Below are 15,029 nucleotides of genomic sequence, written 5' to 3'. Positions count from 1 at the left end.
AGTGGCTACCAATCATGTCAGGCTCATGTCTCACTGAAACCTCTCTCACAGATACAGAAGGCGCAGGCCTGCATTTCGAAGGGCATCTGCCTGCCCTCCGCGAGCTTCATGTTCGGATGCTCACGCGACGCGGAGACCGATTGCAGGAGATGGATGGCGTCAAGAACCTCATTCGCGTCCTATCCAACGACGCGTTAGCACCCATCACTGAACTTCACCTCGAATTCTTCATCATGAGCGTCTTCTACTCTGACATGGGCCGTGGAGGAGGCTACCGAGGGGGGAACAATGCCGACGTTACAGGCATATGCGGTGATCGCCTGACGCTCTCATGGTGGCAGTCATTCGCGCTTCCACGGCGCTGCTCCATGATCATCTTGATCATCTACGACGCAGAGGACGAGGCAAGTGACTCGGAGAGCACCGATTCCAGCGCGACCGACAGTGACTTGGACGATGGTCATCGGGCGTCTCAAGCACGCTATCCCTCCGGTCTCTTGCGACGTCCTTATGGAGAGAACGAAGGCCTGAAATGGAAGCCGCATGCTCGGTCTCTGCTGCTTCACCTCGCCCAAAGCATCGGTGTCACCGCGCGTGTCTCATTCGCTCCAGGTATGTACAACCCCCGGTGATTTGCAGGGTCCTTTGATGAACGCCAAATGCTAGGGATGTACGTTGGTCCCATTCCAGGGGAATGCCCCTCCAGCGGGTGGCCAGAGGAGTGGATTGAGCAGTTCGAAGAAGACCCCGACAAGGCGATGGATGAGAATGAGACCGCCCTCTTCTACAACTGGAGGGAATGGGAGGTTTGAATACAGGAATCTCCCATGTCTGGATTGGTTTTTGATTCTATGGTTTTGTTACTCCTTGAAATCATAAGACCCTCGTCGCTCACTGTCCCTACCAGTCGTTGGTGCCCTAGCATACCTCACCGGGCGGCTCATCCATTCAGAGCCAATGCTTTACAGGTGAGTCGGCGGCTCCGCCTCAAGTGGGGACTCCGCCCGCTCCACCTGGGCCGGAGTCGCCGGCTGCCGCGCGACGCGAGGCCGGCGGCTATGTTATCATCTGGAGTTGGCGGATGCTCTGGCCATGTCTCTAGTTCCGGACCGTCTCTAAACATGCAATATATGGGTAGGTGGTCATGCAATATCAAGGACGATGAAGCTGAGCTGCGATGGTAACGTAACGTCAACTGCCTGCCTTGTTCCTTGCTATCTGCCCTCGATCTTCTGAAGGGGATTCACACCATTAGCGCGACGGCGAGCTCAATGAATGCGTCGGGCGCCGTGATAGTTACCGGCCGTCAGATTGTTGCCATGCCTTAGCAATCAGCGGTGGCCGCCGTTGCCTCTGCTATGCAGCGTATGTCAGGTGGTATTCAGATTGAAGAGGAATATAAGGAGCACCATTGGAGTGTCGAGCATCAATTATGAATACCCTTCCCCTCCCCAAGGTGCGTCGCCTTCTCGGCGTCTACCACGAGCTGACGCCTTCGTGAAGATTTACGCCCACCTGGAGCAGACGTTGAGAGAAAGACGCGAAGCTGAACTCGAGCGAGATATACTCGCTCATCGACTGAGTCGAATGGAGTCCGATCTCAGAGATTCCTCAGCGCGGGTGCTGCAGCTCGAAGGGGCTCTTCAGCAAGCAACGCTCGCTCGTCGGAAGGACCAGGACGATCATGTCGCGACGAAACGCGAGTACTTAGAAGCGCGAGCGAAACTGGACAATGCCTCCAATGGCTGGGTATGATCCAGTGTCCTCCAGAATGCATCATGTCTAATGGTCGGCAGAGTGCTGCTGTGCGTGACGTCGGCGCTTGCTGTGTATGCGGTGCTCCCGCAGTGGGTACCGTCGTGCCATGTGGACACAGCATCTGCGAAAGCGGGCATAAGATGCGCGATTGCGACTGCGATCTGCCTTTTGGGACCCCAGGCCGTTGCATGGCCCACGGCACGAAAGCTCGCTGCCCATACCATTCATGCGAAGTCGAGTTGGACTTTTATAGCCGCCATGTCAACTTGGCCATCGATGTCCTGAGTGCCAAACATGCAGCCATGTGTGCCGCCGAGGAATACTGCAAGGAGACGATGGGGTACGCAGCGGCTCTGACTCAAGAATTCCAGGAGAACGAAGTTTCAGTAGACATTGAGTGAATTGTAAACATATGTAGACCAAGTTTCAGATATGGGTGAAATCGGCCGGGTGATATCTACCTCAGTAGTATCCAGCACAGACAAAAGTCCATAGCGTCCGAAGACAGTGCGAGTGCGGTGGCGCCGTATGAGCGGCAATTCCCGCAGAGTGATCATCACATCTACACACGTGTTGCCGATCGACTGCGGCTTCTTGTTCTTCACTCTCATCTATTGCTGTCCTCCCCGCCAACATGATCGCCCGAACTCTGAACATCTCTTCATATATCTATCCAGGAAGAGCTTCGACAGCATAGCGAGGTGATCGAGTTAGTCACCGCCGCGAGATGACGTATACGGAGCCATACGAGGACGCGCTCGAGCCTTGCTGAGCGGTGAGTGTTCTCGCTTTCCCCGCCAATCAGAACTGACCATGCAAGCAGGGCACACCACAGGTGACATGTCCTGCCTTTTCCCACCTCATACGCACAAGCAAGCGGGTCGCATCATATGTGATCGGTATCTCCTTTTGAGGGCGTCAACTGGTGCGCTGACCCATATTCATTGCTCTCATGACTGTCAGCCATATTCACAGAACCCTTGTGTATGCTACAGACACGGGCTAGAGATGGGCGCATGTAGTGCCCTTGCCAAGGGAGGAGGCGAAGGCGTAGGAATATAGGGCGCGGCACGTATCGCCATGACATTGTATGATTGGGCAAGCTGACGCAAGCTGCTTAGGGGACGGTTATGTGCTGGCTGCAACGCTAGCGCACTGTCTTCGTTATAGCGTGGGATGTTGTCGAACCCAGTGCCGACCAACAGTGTGGTTTAGCTACGTAGCCAGTATACACAGTACGTACCGTTATAACTGAATCAATGGTGATCGCTTTTCTCGCATGATGGTGGAATAAGATCAGAAATAGGCACCGGGCACCGGGCTATGCAAGAAAGGTAGGAAGGCAGAATGGTTAGTGACCGAGATAAGAAACCTCAGTAGCCATCTCATGTGCGACCGGCGGGCACACCTGACTTGACGGTCATAACGACCAACCTGACGCGAAGCCGCAGACTCCACATGAGAAGGCTCAAACAGGGAAGGGACGTGAAGTGGAGCTGCAGGTTGTGCGGCGGCTGGCCGGCGCGAGCAGGCGAGCCGGCTCCATAGTGGCCGGTAAGTCCATATGACATGGCCGGACTTGAAATCAACTTGTGCATAATCGTCCTCTATCTCCTCGATGCGCGATACGAAGCTTTGCGCGCGAACTTCATACAACGCCGGCTTCCCCTCTGCGTGACTGGTCTTACGCTCGTAAACGTCCCCTTCCTCCGTGGGGGCTCGAGCCGCCTGCTCAAAATCCTGGCCGCAGAGGTAATACGCCACGTTGTACGCTCGTTCCGCGTCAGAGTCCTCCGCCTCGACGAGATGGCCCTCCGCTCGCCTTTCCGCCAGGTACTCGTTCCAATGCGGGCAATCCCGGTTCCAGTGGAAGGGACTCCCGCATGGTCTGCACGGCGCGGGCGGTTTCTTCTTGCTCTTGACGTCGTCGCGCCTCGCGAATCGCGGCTTGCTCGGCGGCTTACTCTTCTCTCTCGAGGCGACCACACTGTAGGCTACCGCCAGCATTTCGTTTGCGATGGCCTCCTCTGACGGCGCTTCCCGTTCCTCCGGGCCCCCTGATTCCGCTGACGCTTCGACGCTGAAAGCTGAGACTCCTTCCGGGCGCCTCGAAGGGAATTTGCTGCGCGTCGCCGCGCTGGTCGACACTCCAAGCTCCTTCAGGGCTGACGCCACTTGCGCTTTTATGTCGCCTCCCCCTGATCGAGACGCGTTCGCGAGTTCTTCCTCGAATTGAAGGACGCGCTTGGTCAAGGTGTCCGTGCTGTCGATGGAGGAAGGCACCAGCACTATACCCCAGCTGGGCGGAGCGACACTCAGGATCATCTTGACTTCCTCCCTCGAGTTCTTAGGTGCGAAAGCCAGCGCCCGGGAGGCGATGATGCGCCGGTAGATGAATTGGCTCGGCGACTCATGACGATGCTTGTACTCCCTGAACGACTGGAACTGGAATTCGGTCGCGAGATTCCGGATCCATTTGGGTCCTAAGTAATCCCTCTGGACGACTCCCAGGAAGTTGTGCGCGCTGCGCCTCATGTAGCTCTTGAGAGTCGGCGACAGCGTGACGTACCACTGGAAGACGGCGGATCCTTTCTCCAACCGAGTCCAGAGCCAATATCCGACTGCCTGGTTCATATACCCTCCGCTGTTCGCATACTCGTAGACGGCTGCCAAGTACTCGTGAGCCGTCGATTTGTTCCCGTCCCAGCTAGGCAGCTGGTCCGGCTTGATGCTGGCTAGCACGGTGGGAGCGGTCGTGCCGTACGGGAGAAACGGCAGCTCCTCTCCTTCGTCGAGATCGACCACCCTTCCCTCCTCGTCTGAGCTCGAATCCTCCTCGTCGTCCTCCTCATCGCCATCCCCGTCTGAAGGGTCGTCTCCCGGCTCTTCTGCCGCGTGTGGCGCGGGATCCTTGTCTCCCCCGCTCGGCCTGCGAGGGGGTCCAGCGGCGGACTTCCGGTCATCCTTTCCGCCGCCATCTCCCTCGGACTCCCTTTTCTTGTGTGAGCGCCTTGATCTCGACCTCTTTTTCTTCGAGCCCCCCGCCCTAGAGGCGGATTCCTGTAGGTCGAGGCGCCTCGTAGAGAGAGAGCCATAGAACGAGACAGCTTCTCGGGAGGTTGAAGCGTCCCTTTCACGCCCGCCCTTCGAGCCGGACTCCTTACGCTTCGCCTTGCTGGACTGAAGATTAGCGGAGGGGTCGTCGTCCGACTGCTTCTGAAACTTCAACCCCTTCTCTTTCTTCGCGTCCGGTGGGGGATTCCACTTCTCCTCGTAGTCTCGCACAGGGAGGCTTCCGCTCCAAGGAGTGAACTCCTTCCCGAACGCCCTATCCCGGGCTTGATCCCCATCGTAGTACTTAGTGAGCGGGTCTCGTTCGGGAAGCCTCGGCGGGAAAGCCTTTACCAAGGGCGAAGGTGGTCTGACGAGTTCTTCGGGAGCCTTGCTCAGGAAGCGCGCGCGGTCCCAGGTTGCCTGTGAGTCTCTGGCATTGAGCGCGTAGCTGGGTACTGAGCCCCAGAGGTACTTAAGCTTCTCCTCCTGAGATCCCATCTGAGGGAGATCCCGGTAGACTGAGCCCGGCGTAGTGATCGGCGAGAGCGAGGGTGGCGTCTCGCCCGCGATCAGACTCTCCGCCCGCGCGCGGTACTTCCGATACTTCGCCAGCGCTGCGGCGCACCGTTGATTGAACATAGTCCAGGCGAAGTTCAAGTCCGGAAGCGAGGAGGTGCCGGCGAGGTTGCCTCGCAGTACTCCTTGCGGGTCGAACTCCCAGTACTCCCCGCTCTCGTGCGGGTCCGCCGCCGCCGCTGGCGCCAGATTCCCCAAAACTTTTTGCGTATAGCTGATCACCGAATCAACCAGCTCCAGAAATTCCCTACGCAAAGCGAATCGTTGGAAGCTCCTGTCTACTGACACCCCTCTATCGATGACATCCTCCGGATTTAAGGTGCGGTGGTTGATCATCCAGTCGAGTCGCTTGCGCCCCGTGTTGAGGTGCGGGGGACGCGTGGCGTCGTCCACCGTCGGCAGGTGCAGTTCGTCGAAGGCGCGGTTTACCCAGAATCGCCTATGCTCCCGTTCTTCCTTGGCGGGGTCGCCTAGCGAGCGGCGATCGGCGTCATCCGGGACGTCGGGTGGCGCGCCCTCCTCGCCTGCTCGGCTAGCGCTCGACATGAGGCCGTCCTCGGGAGCGCTCGGCAACGCTTTCGCCTCGTGTACTGACTCACGAGGAGAGAGTAGGGTAGCAACGGCTGCCCAGCTCCCAGGTTCCTCTCGAAGGGGCGGAGTAGGAGGAGGGGAAAAGTATAAGCACGACGAGTTAGGATCGGGAAACTCACCTCGCCGAGGGAAGGTTATAGACGACGCGCGGTTGAGCGCGTGGCGCTGGGTGTTTAGGGCAAAAGGCCCTTCTTCTCCGTGAGACCCCTTAACGTCCACTCTGTGGAGACCCTGGGGCTCCGAGAGGGTGCACTCACGGAGGCACGTGCGTCGACGCGGAGTGGTCGCCCAGTGGCGAGTCGACGCCGAGGAACACCGGCAATCCTGGTGTTCTACTCAAGGCGTCTACGGCGGGCGGTCCTAGCCAGCCTACCGTTCTCGACTGTAGCGAGGCTCGCGTCGAGCGCAAGGCTTTCGTGGTGAGGAATGAGGGAGAAAAAAAGGTGATCATTGAACTCGTGGTCGTGACTATAAGTACAGTGCGTGACCTCGCGTGGCGCCCGGGTCACGGGGTCGCCACGCGCGGTTCGCGGAAACGATTCGGTAAGTAGCATAGGTAGTAGTACAATACAAACGCGTCTGTTCAGTCCTTGTTGGGCTCGCCGAAGAGGCCTACGAGCCCCGTCCTCCACACAGAGGACCTTGATGAGGGCAACATCTAGCTTACTATCTAGCTACACAACCATTTACGTGCAGATCCTTGCTTCAATATATTTCCAACTTACTTGGTGATGCAGAGTGAAATATAAGTAGTACAATAAGGATATATTACAAGCGACTATGTGGGATATCATTAGGTGAGTCAGCAGAGCAAAGAGCCTTGACATCTCGAAGAGCATCAATAACAGCAAGTCGGAAGCCCTCTGTTGATGTAGTGGGACATGAGTGCTTCGACTCGATGCCAAACTTGATCATGTCGGGTGCAGCGAGATCTGGGCACATGTCAGCACGGGCCGAAGCAGATGCAGGAGCAACCTACAGTTGATCCCATAACCGTCAGGATACACGGCACCGAAGCCAGTGCCGTTGAAAAGCAGCCCAGCACTCAAGCCACTCGTGCTAAGCTTCCATTGCTGGCTCTTGTCGAAGAGGACGTCCTCGAACAGCGCGACGTTCTCGCCGTTTAGTGGTCGGAGCATGAGACGGAGGCCCATGAGATGCCGGTCGACACCTTGGCCGGTCGCAGCGAGGCGCGTCAATCGTGTATGCTTTTGAACCGCGGCGTCGAGGAGCGCACGCAGCTTGCGTGGGTCTGCGACGTAGTTCTGCCAACGTACGTGAGTTACGCGCGGACCTCAAGAGTGAGTCGACGCACCCGCTCCCCGGGGTTCGCGCACATCGCGAGCACCCACTCGCGGGCTTCAGCGGTATACGACCGTATTGTCTCCGTACGCCCGTGCTTGAACATCCGCGTGAGCGCCGTCTCGTAGGTCGCCGAGAACTCCCCGGACGTGCGGTAGTATGCGAGCTGGAGGACCATCTGGATGTACGCGTCGGGCGAGAGTTTGGCTAGGGTAAAAGACATGTTAGTAGACGAGCGAAGCACATAGCCGACGCGACGTACCAGAGGTCTTGATCCAGTCCGTCCCGTAGTCTTCGAACCACAGCACCATATTGTCGGAGTCGATGATTAGCGCGTCGGCGTGTGCCTTCGCGCGAGCGCACGCCCGTTCGACTTCGTCATCCACGACCCAATCAAGGCGCCGGAAGCCGCCCGACGGGGCCTCCGGCTGGACATCGTCGAAGGATGGGCAACCCTCGATAATTCCGTACTCAGCGACGATGCTTGGTACGAGTGCGTCGACCGGGGAGTGCTCGCCGATAGCGCCGGCTCGAGTGAGAGGATCGACAATGAGCGTGAACGACTTGTCGAAGAAGCGGTTTGTAACATTGTGCGTCGTCCCGCGTATCGAATGCAAGTGCTCGTCCATAGGCTTTATTCGCGTCGACGAGAAGGGTATCGGCGTGTCCGTGTTCGGATGATGGTGCACCGGCGTCGTCGGCAGCGTGTCAAGACTGAGCCCCATGACAGCGTCGACGACGGCTTCGTACGTCTCCTGGTTCGCAGGGGATAGCGACAGCAAGTGGGCAAGGTTCTGACGTTGCGCGCGGGTACTTAAGTCTTACAGGCACGGTCCGTGTAGGAGGTACTATCACCTTCGTCCATTCGTCGCGGTTGTCGGCGCTGAGGATGCCCACGGGGACGGCGGTCTCGCCTGCTTGGCGGCGCGCGTGCGCGTCGGCAACGGCGGAGTGTATGTTGGCTTCGACGCGCGTTGGCGGGAGGGGTCGGCATTGGCCGCCGTAAATGTCGACAGCGTAGAACCAGTTGTGCACGTTGAGGATCATTCGCCGGGCGGCAGGGTTTTCGGAGGGGAAGGGGGTGGAGGTGACAACGTCGCAGTACGGCTCCGGCTTGCGCGTTGTGTTGAAGACCTTGCGGGTGTTCTCTTGCATCCAGACGCCCGTCTTCGTGGTTTCGGGATGTATCTCCTGCCTGCTACAATGTCAATTGACGGGATGATCGAAGGGAATTGCATACGCACAACGCCAACTTTTCCCGGAAGTCCAGTACTCGATGCGTTATCCAGGCTGCGCGCCGAATCTGCAGGGGCGTTATACCGGAAAGTCCGCCTTCTTCAGCATCTTGTTCAGCTTGCGCAGGTGGTATGAGATCATCGTCCTTGAACGCGAGCCACCAATTGGAGTTGACGAGTAAGGACGATCGCCCTTCCAAGTAGGCCTTGTTTATCCAGAAGTTATCGTTTAGCCAGTTGTTGGGAGAAGCCTTGTCCAGTGCTATGCGCATGGTCAACGACGATGACAGCGAACCCCACAATCAAACGCACCGATCAGCCTCTCCTGCAGCGTCGCGCCGATACCTTCTGTGAACTCGGTCGCCCATCTGTCGCGCAGAGTACGAGCAGAGGTGTAGGACATGCCCCCACGCGCGTCCTCCTCGAGCATGAATGGCTCTAACGAATTCAGGTACCGGTCGACGGTCTTCTGCAGGTCTGGAATTGGGAGACGCGGCAGTGACGCGCGCTTGTTTGCTCGCCGGGCTGGTGCAGCTGCTCGGTTCGAAGACGATAGAGACCGAGCTGGCGCTGGAGATATATTATTCGAAGCACTCATGGATGGTAGTGGATGAGGAGGAGGACCGCGACGCCCGCCGAGAAGCAGAAATCGTCGGGTGAACATGGAGGAAAGGAACAATGGAATTTCCAGTGTCCTGATCCGTCAACCCTCCGTCGCCGGATCAGACGTGACCATGTCCCCGAAGTTCGACTTGACCAGGGTCTCTTTCGATGAGCTTCAAGTTCGCCTCTCGCATTCCTTGTATTTGCACGCACTGCAAATTGACCGTTGGGTGGTTACTGCAATGCACGACTTGGATGTTCAAAGTCACGATTTGTTTGTGCAAATATACAGTATGTACATTGAGGATAACATGCAGCTTCGACTATAGTCCTCAAGCGTGTCCTCGGACGGGCTTCGGCTGATACCTAGGAAGGGTGTTAGACGAGGCTCGAAAGAACATGAAGTTTGCTTACGGCTCCTCGAGATACTTGGCTTCTTCATCCGTCAACTCGCCGCTCACGATGCTCTCCTCGACGCGCTTGATCGCGTTCATGCCGACGATTGGGCTGGACACCGAGCGCTTCACCCACGCCAGGGAGACCTGCGACATCGTCCAACCGCGCTTCTTCGCAATCTCCTCGACGCGCTTGACGATCTCAGTCTCGATCGGGTCCTCGCCTTTCGGGCGAATGGAATTGTAAAGCTTGCTGCGAGCAGTCTCGGATGCTGCCACCGGGCGCGCGAGCTGGCCGCCAGCGAGGGGCGACCACGGGATGACGCCGATGCCGTGGTGCTTGCAGTATGCCAGCATCTCGCGCTCCTGAAGCCAGGGTCAGCCAGTACTCCCGAGTTTGATTTTTGTCGCCTTACCTCTTCGCGATAAAGCAGCGAGTACTCGTCCTGCATGCTCACAAACTTCGTCCACCCATTCTTCTCCGCGACCTCGTTCAAGAGCGCAAACTGCCAGCACCGCATCGAGCTCGCGCCGATGTAGCGCACCTTGCCCGCCTCCACCAGATCGTGCAGCGCCTTCATCGTCTCCTCGGGCGGCGTGCTGAAGTCGAAGCGGTGGATCTGGTAGAGGTCGATGTACGAGGTGTTGAGGCGCTTCAGGGACTCCTCGACGGCGTAGAAGATCGCAGCGCGCGAGAGACCGGACTGGTTAATGTACTGCTTGCGGTTGTTCATTTCGGGGAATTGGAGGAAGGTGAGGACGTCGTGGTCGGCGCCCTTGCCGACGAGGCCCCAGCACTTGGTGGCGATGACGATCTCCTCGCGCGGGATTTGGTACTGGGAAAAGGTCAGCGGGCGGAAACGAGTATGTACGAGACATAATTTACCTTCTCGATGAACTTGGCGACGATGCGCTCAGAGTCACCGTTCGAGTAGTTGTTGCTGGTGTCGATGGTGCTGAAAATTGAGCGTCAGAAGTCAGCTACATGTACGGAGATTTACAAAAACTTACTTGATACCACGATCCCAAGCGGCCTTCAGGATAGGGAGCGCTTCTTCCTCGCCCTTAACCCATTGAGTCGACTCGTCAGTAGCCTGTGAGGGGGAAGGCTCAGTTTTTGTTTGAGACGCGGTACAGATCCCACTCACCGCCCACTTGGGGTTGCCGTAGCTCATGGCGCCAATCTGGAAGAGGATTCTGAGTCTGTCGTTCACACACGAACAAACTGAGAGCGCACAATAGGCACAGAGATACGCAAGCCGCTCTTGCCGAGCTGGACGTACTGGACGGGTGCAGACATGTTGGTAGAAGAGCTAGTTTGCGTTAGAGGGAAAGGATCGCTTGTTGTTCAAGCTTCGTCCTGCGCCCCTTTTATAGTCTACGCATACCATCCGAAGCCCTCCCTATCCAGGCCTCTTCACGGATGGCCAACCGTATGTTCTCAGTCAGCTGCCGCAGCGTCGCGTCAGCCCTATTCCACGTTCGTATTCGAAGCCTCAGAGGTATGACCGCATGTGAGGCGGAGGGAAACAATTGGACGATGAGATTCCGATTCGGATTTGGGGGGCAGATTTTACCAGCCAGGGCCAAAGACAGCCGTGAGTGACGCGTCGCGCTGGAAGCAGCAGTAGTATATGAAACGACTGTATACAAAACACGTAGGACGAGATGATGGTGGCGAGCAGAGGATAGGAACCGTGACGCGTACGGACGGCAACGCCGAATTTGTTACGTGTGTCCCACGGTCACATGCTTGAAAGTTGAACTTGATGCGCCGCGGGACTTGACTTGAACGAACACCTACAACACACGGAGAGTGTAGATGCGCGTCTATGGCAAGGTATACAAGGTATGTTCAAGATGCATGGAATAATGTCATAATAAAGTGGTCCAAAATCGACATAACCTTCCGCCGCCAGCAGATACATAACTCGCGCCATCAAGCATCGCTCCAGGACCCCGAGCCGCAGGCCGCCGCTAGCTTCCCAGCGAGAGAAGATGCACCTGCACCCTCAATGAAGGCCCTCTTTGTCACGATCGTCATGCTCTTTTTGCATCGCGTGAGCATGACATTAACGCGCCGTTGTAGAGCGAGGAAGCCAAGTTTGTGCCCAGATCGCACGAGGGATACGATGATGTGGTCGCATTCGTTGCCTGCACAATAATCAGACATGCTACAGGACCATGGCCAGAGTCAGACATACCCTGGAAGGAATCAACATTGAAGACGGTGTCTTCCCACTTGAGGTCGGCGTGTTTGAGCGCTGCCTCGATAGCGCCACGTTGCGGGTCGTAGGGCGTAATAACGCGGAAGTTTTTCCCCTCCTGCATGTATTTCCTCGCGAGGGCAACGATCGTGGTGACCTCCCTCTCGTTCTGTAGCGGTATCGTTAGGTATATTCGGCGCGAGCGGGGATATGCGATCACACACCGTCCAGCTCGTTCCGACACTCTTCTCTTGCCCGTGGACGACGTTGATGAAGCTGATGCAGGGCGTGCGTATAAGGTGCTGCGACTTGAGCTTCCCCTTGTAGACGTTCTTGGATATGAAGCTCCCCAATTGTATCGGCATGCGATCTGTCAATGAAATACGTCAATGGAACACGCTCCTACGCTGGTCCTTGTAGAGAGCACATACATTGTGTGTCCAAAAACGCCGGCCGTCCTCGCAGGTGCTCCACCTCGAAGATACTCCGCATCCCCTTAATATCTTCACTCCCATACGGCGGGACTACGGCATAGACGAGCGGTCAGACGACTCAGAACCACAGCGGAAATGAAGACGACTCACGCTGCTTGTCATCCCCGATGAACACGATCTTCTGCAGCGTCTCGCGGTACTGGTGGATCATCGGGACGAAGTCGCCGACCTCGATCTGGGACGCCTCGTCAACGAGGACGGTCTGTAGTGGGACGACCTTGGTGATGCTCTGGATGCGGTCGACGGATAGGCAGCTTAGCGTGCAGAGCATGACGCGCGCGCCCAGCACCATCCGCGAGGCGGCTATAGTAGTCTCGGGGAACATGTCCGAGCGGATGAGGCGTTCCTCGATCTGGTGGTATAGGTGCTCATGCCTGCGTCGCTCCGATAATTAGGCCACGCAGAGGGAATTAGTATCAAACGACGAACCAATCGTAATGAAAGTCCTTCGACACCAATATCCTGAAGTCCCAGAAGTCGACGTCGGCGAGCTTCTCGGCCATGTTCTTCACCGCAACGTTGCTCTGCGCGACCAGCCAGACCGTCCTCGTGCGCGACGCGTTCGTGATGCTCTGTACACAGGCGGCGATGACGGTGGTCTTCCCCGTACCCGGCGGGCCCTGGATAAGACACACCCGGTCCTCGTTCGCGGGCGAAAGAACGCGCTTGACGGCGGCGACTTGCGAGCGGTTCAGCGGCCGGGCTGTGAATGTCGGCTCGCATGCCGTGTGGTACTCGGGTGGCATATCGCCGCCAGACCATGAGACGCTAGAGAGGTATATGGAGCGGAAGAGGGGGATGGAGAAGAGGTCATAATTATCCATTCGTCGCAGCGCGCAGTGAACGATCTCGGTGCGCATGCGCTCGGCCATCGTCCCGGCCTCGCGACCGACGGTGGTCAGCTTTACCTCGAGCTTGCCCGTCGTTCGAAAGGTTTCTGGACAAGTTATTGTCGCAGTGCGTCCGTCAATTTTGGTGGCTTTTCCTCGGACGGTGACTGCGCGGTTGTCAACGGTGTGGGTGATCTCGATATGCTGTGGCACGAATTGAGCTAACGCGATGGTTTACAGCAAGGACCGCATGTCCCACCTGCCCGTCCTGCATCCTCATGACGCGCGTCTTGAAGCGCTTCGACACGACTTGTAGGTTTCCCTTCTTCTTACCGATCTTCGCGGAAGTGATCTCATTCTGCACTCGAAGGGGCTTGAGAGCGTCTCGCCGCTCCTGATCATACATGTTGATCCAAAGGACTTCGAGATGCTAATAGCATTGCCCTGCTGTCAGGACTCATCACGAACGGGCACTGAGGAACGACGCACCGAAGACTCAAAGAGATGCGTGTTGATACGCTCGACGGTCTGAATGGGAGTCTTCATCGAGGGTAACTGTCCTGCGTACGCTGTTGCCCAGGCTTGTAGCGCTATATCCTCCATCTTCTGCTTGCCTCGAATTCTCGACATCATCCTCTTCACCGCGTCGACGTTGACAACCCCGTTGCCTCCAAGAGCCGCCACGTAAGACCATTTGAGAGCCCTATCCCCGCCGGACACGGAGAGGAGATCGACGCAGTTTCCTATTCGGATGTTCAGGTCATGGTGGATGATAAGAGCGAACTTGTCTCCGTCAAGCACGAAGACGCGGCGTCCTTGCGAGAAGAGGGCGGACTCCAGCTTTTGGAACAGAGGTAGAACAGGTCCATCTTTACAGCCCTCTGGTTTCTTGACGATGAGTACGCGGTCGACAGAGGCGAGGGCGAGGGCGACCACATAGTCGTTCTTCTGTAGGACGGCGGCGCCAATCGAGGAGCCGGACCTGAGTGTCTTCATGAACGCCCAGAGGTGCCTTGTCGACCACCCGGGGCATTCTGTGACCGGGATGTTGGCGCCATAAGAGGGAAAGAGGTCCTGCTTCAGCGAAGATTCCGCTGTATGCTTTTTCGTGGACGGCATGATGGCGGGCGGCGGGCAAAAAGGAGAACCTGAGCCCCAGCACCCTGGTGCTTATGAGGCATACATGCGCGCTTAATGAGGCGTTTGTGAGGAAGGCGGGGTACTCAATAGGATCACTGACGTGCCTAGGGCAGGCATAGAGAAGCTAGCCCAGGATGTGCGGGAGTAGCGTTCCGCGCGTACGTGTACTAGGATTCGGTGGGGCGTCGCAGTTACGAAGCGGCGGTGTTATTTCATTGCAGGCTGCTGGTGATCTTCTGCATGAAGACGTGTATCGCGGGAAGTGAAGAGTATAAGGACGCCCAAGGGGGCGGGAGCGAGAGCCTTTCGCGAGTTTATGAGGCCTTTTGATCCTGCTTCTAAAAGTGAGTAGAGCTGATTCCCAGGATGACCGAAATCAACCAAAGAATTGGGTATATCGAGCGTACTAGTACGCGCGAGCAGTACGGAGTGCTGGCTAAGGGCGGTAGATCGAGGGGAGTATGTAGCGGCGTCGCGAAGGAAGCGACACCTTCGGAGGTGGCGAACCCGACAGGTGGTTCTCCGAGCGCCTGTCTGAGCCCTTGTATGGCCCTTGTGGCCAATCTGTATGTACGGTAATCACCGACATCGAGATCCAGATCCTGATGAAGTGGGAAGGTGTCCCGAAATGCTGGGGAGGGGATCATGGTCAGGAGACATCGCGGCGCGGGGAGACAACAGGTCGAAAGCGCACCTTGAGTAGTGGTCTATATACGAGACATCTGGGGGGCTCATGACTGTGCTATGGCCTGCACATAGGTAGCGCAAGACGAAAGCGCAGATCACGGCTGCACAATGCTGAACCTGACCTGGCCGTCAACTCAGGACTTATTCGTCACACGCA

The 15,029-nt window shown here is 57.2% G+C and overlaps 7 protein-coding genes across 7 annotated transcripts in view; 2 read left to right on the top strand and 5 right to left on the bottom strand.

Annotated features, from left to right (window-relative positions):
* SCHCODRAFT_02503168 (uncharacterized protein) overlaps nucleotides 1-812 on the top strand; it is a gene marked incomplete at both ends in the record, with an annotated part of 1,465 nt that extends 653 nt beyond the window's left edge. Inside the window, 2 exons of the mRNA XM_050343144.1 lie at nucleotides 3-612; nucleotides 667-812. Coding sequence (XP_050200260.1) covers nucleotides 3-612; nucleotides 667-812 — 756 coding nt within the window. The remainder of the gene's footprint in view (nucleotides 1-2; nucleotides 613-666) is intronic.
* Nucleotides 813-1,432: 620 nt separating this feature from the next.
* Nucleotides 1,433-2,159, top strand: SCHCODRAFT_02504022 (uncharacterized protein; the record flags this gene model as incomplete). Its single annotated transcript, XM_003031518.2, has 3 exons — nucleotides 1,433-1,456; nucleotides 1,504-1,749; nucleotides 1,797-2,159. 3 exons carry the CDS (start codon nucleotides 1,433-1,435, stop codon nucleotides 2,157-2,159), a joined length of 633 nt encoding a protein of 210 aa, XP_003031564.1.
* Nucleotides 2,160-3,054: 895 nt separating this feature from the next.
* Nucleotides 3,055-6,434, bottom strand: SCHCODRAFT_02579912 (uncharacterized protein; the record flags this gene model as incomplete). The annotated part of the gene is made up of 1 exon (XM_003031941.3): nucleotides 3,055-6,434. The coding sequence occupies exon 1, from the start codon at nucleotides 5,932-5,934 to the stop codon at nucleotides 3,055-3,057; it is 2,880 nt and encodes a 959-aa protein (XP_003031987.1). The 5' UTR covers nucleotides 5,935-6,434.
* A 235-nt stretch (nucleotides 6,435-6,669) lies between these two features.
* SCHCODRAFT_02627585 (acyltransferase ChoActase/COT/CPT) lies at nucleotides 6,670-9,178 on the bottom strand. The gene is made up of 7 exons (XM_050345416.1): nucleotides 8,829-9,178; nucleotides 8,526-8,778; nucleotides 8,137-8,476; nucleotides 7,544-8,075; nucleotides 7,295-7,488; nucleotides 6,959-7,244; nucleotides 6,670-6,911 (listed from the first exon to the last, which is right to left on the bottom strand). Exons 1-7 carry the CDS (start codon nucleotides 8,944-8,946, stop codon nucleotides 6,748-6,750), a joined length of 1,887 nt encoding a protein of 628 aa, XP_050200259.1. The 5' UTR covers nucleotides 8,947-9,178; the 3' UTR covers nucleotides 6,670-6,747.
* Nucleotides 9,179-9,356: 178 nt separating this feature from the next.
* Nucleotides 9,357-11,202, bottom strand: SCHCODRAFT_02543454 (Aldo/keto reductase). The gene is made up of 7 exons (XM_050343620.1): nucleotides 10,752-11,202; nucleotides 10,663-10,698; nucleotides 10,526-10,608; nucleotides 10,401-10,470; nucleotides 9,931-10,350; nucleotides 9,534-9,880; nucleotides 9,357-9,485 (listed from the first exon to the last, which is right to left on the bottom strand). The coding sequence occupies exons 1-7, from the start codon at nucleotides 10,812-10,814 to the stop codon at nucleotides 9,452-9,454; spliced, it is 1,053 nt and encodes a 350-aa protein (XP_050200258.1). The 5' UTR covers nucleotides 10,815-11,202; the 3' UTR covers nucleotides 9,357-9,451.
* Nucleotides 11,203-11,453: 251 nt separating this feature from the next.
* SCHCODRAFT_02502284 (uncharacterized protein) lies at nucleotides 11,454-13,451 on the bottom strand (the record flags this gene model as incomplete). The annotated part of the gene is made up of 6 exons (XM_050343128.1): nucleotides 11,454-11,668; nucleotides 11,719-11,890; nucleotides 11,946-12,091; nucleotides 12,306-12,589; nucleotides 12,645-12,787; nucleotides 13,305-13,451. 6 exons carry the CDS (start codon nucleotides 13,449-13,451, stop codon nucleotides 11,454-11,456), a joined length of 1,107 nt encoding a protein of 368 aa, XP_050200257.1.
* A 44-nt stretch (nucleotides 13,452-13,495) lies between these two features.
* SCHCODRAFT_02503975 (uncharacterized protein) lies at nucleotides 13,496-14,164 on the bottom strand (the record flags this gene model as incomplete). Its single annotated transcript, XM_050343150.1, has 1 exon — nucleotides 13,496-14,164. The coding sequence occupies one exon, from the start codon at nucleotides 14,162-14,164 to the stop codon at nucleotides 13,496-13,498; it is 669 nt and encodes a 222-aa protein (XP_050200256.1).
* Between the last annotated feature and the right edge of the window lie 865 nt (nucleotides 14,165-15,029).

The sequence above is a fragment of the Schizophyllum commune genome (assembly GCF_000143185.2).
Source record: "Schizophyllum commune H4-8 unplaced genomic scaffold SCHCOscaffold_6, whole genome shotgun sequence".
In the NCBI taxonomy this organism is placed as follows: domain Eukaryota; kingdom Fungi; phylum Basidiomycota; class Agaricomycetes; order Agaricales; family Schizophyllaceae; genus Schizophyllum; species Schizophyllum commune.
The sequence above is the reverse complement of the archived record's forward strand: the minus strand, read 5'-3'. Positions and strand labels throughout refer to the sequence as shown.

What these genes read in the sequence shown, in the direction of transcription:
- SCHCODRAFT_02627585 (XM_050345416.1), bottom strand. Translation starts at nt 8,946, where the DNA reads ATGCTCGAGGAGGACGCGCGTGGGGGCATGTCCTACACCTCTGCTCGT. An exon ending in GCGCGAACCCCGGGGAGCGG is followed by an intron (nt 7,245 to 7,294) that starts GTGCGTCGACTC and finishes GTACGTTGGCAG; the next exon opens with AACTACGTCGCAGACCCACG. An exon ending in TGACGGTTATGGGATCAACT is followed by an intron (nt 6,912 to 6,958) that starts GTAGGTTGCTCC and finishes ACATGTGCCCAG; the next exon opens with ATCTCGCTGCACCCGACATG.
- SCHCODRAFT_02543454 (XM_050343620.1), bottom strand. Translation starts at nt 10,814, where the DNA reads ATGTCTGCACCCGTCCAGTACGTCCAGCTCGGCAAGAGCGGCTTGCGT. An exon ending in TGCGTATCTCTGTGCCTATT is followed by an intron (nt 10,699 to 10,751) that starts GTGCGCTCTCAG and finishes ATCCTCTTCCAG; the next exon opens with ATTGGCGCCATGAGCTACGG. An exon ending in TCGCCAAGTTCATCGAGAAG is followed by an intron (nt 10,351 to 10,400) that starts GTAAATTATGTC and finishes ACCTTTTCCCAG; the next exon opens with TACCAAATCCCGCGCGAGGA.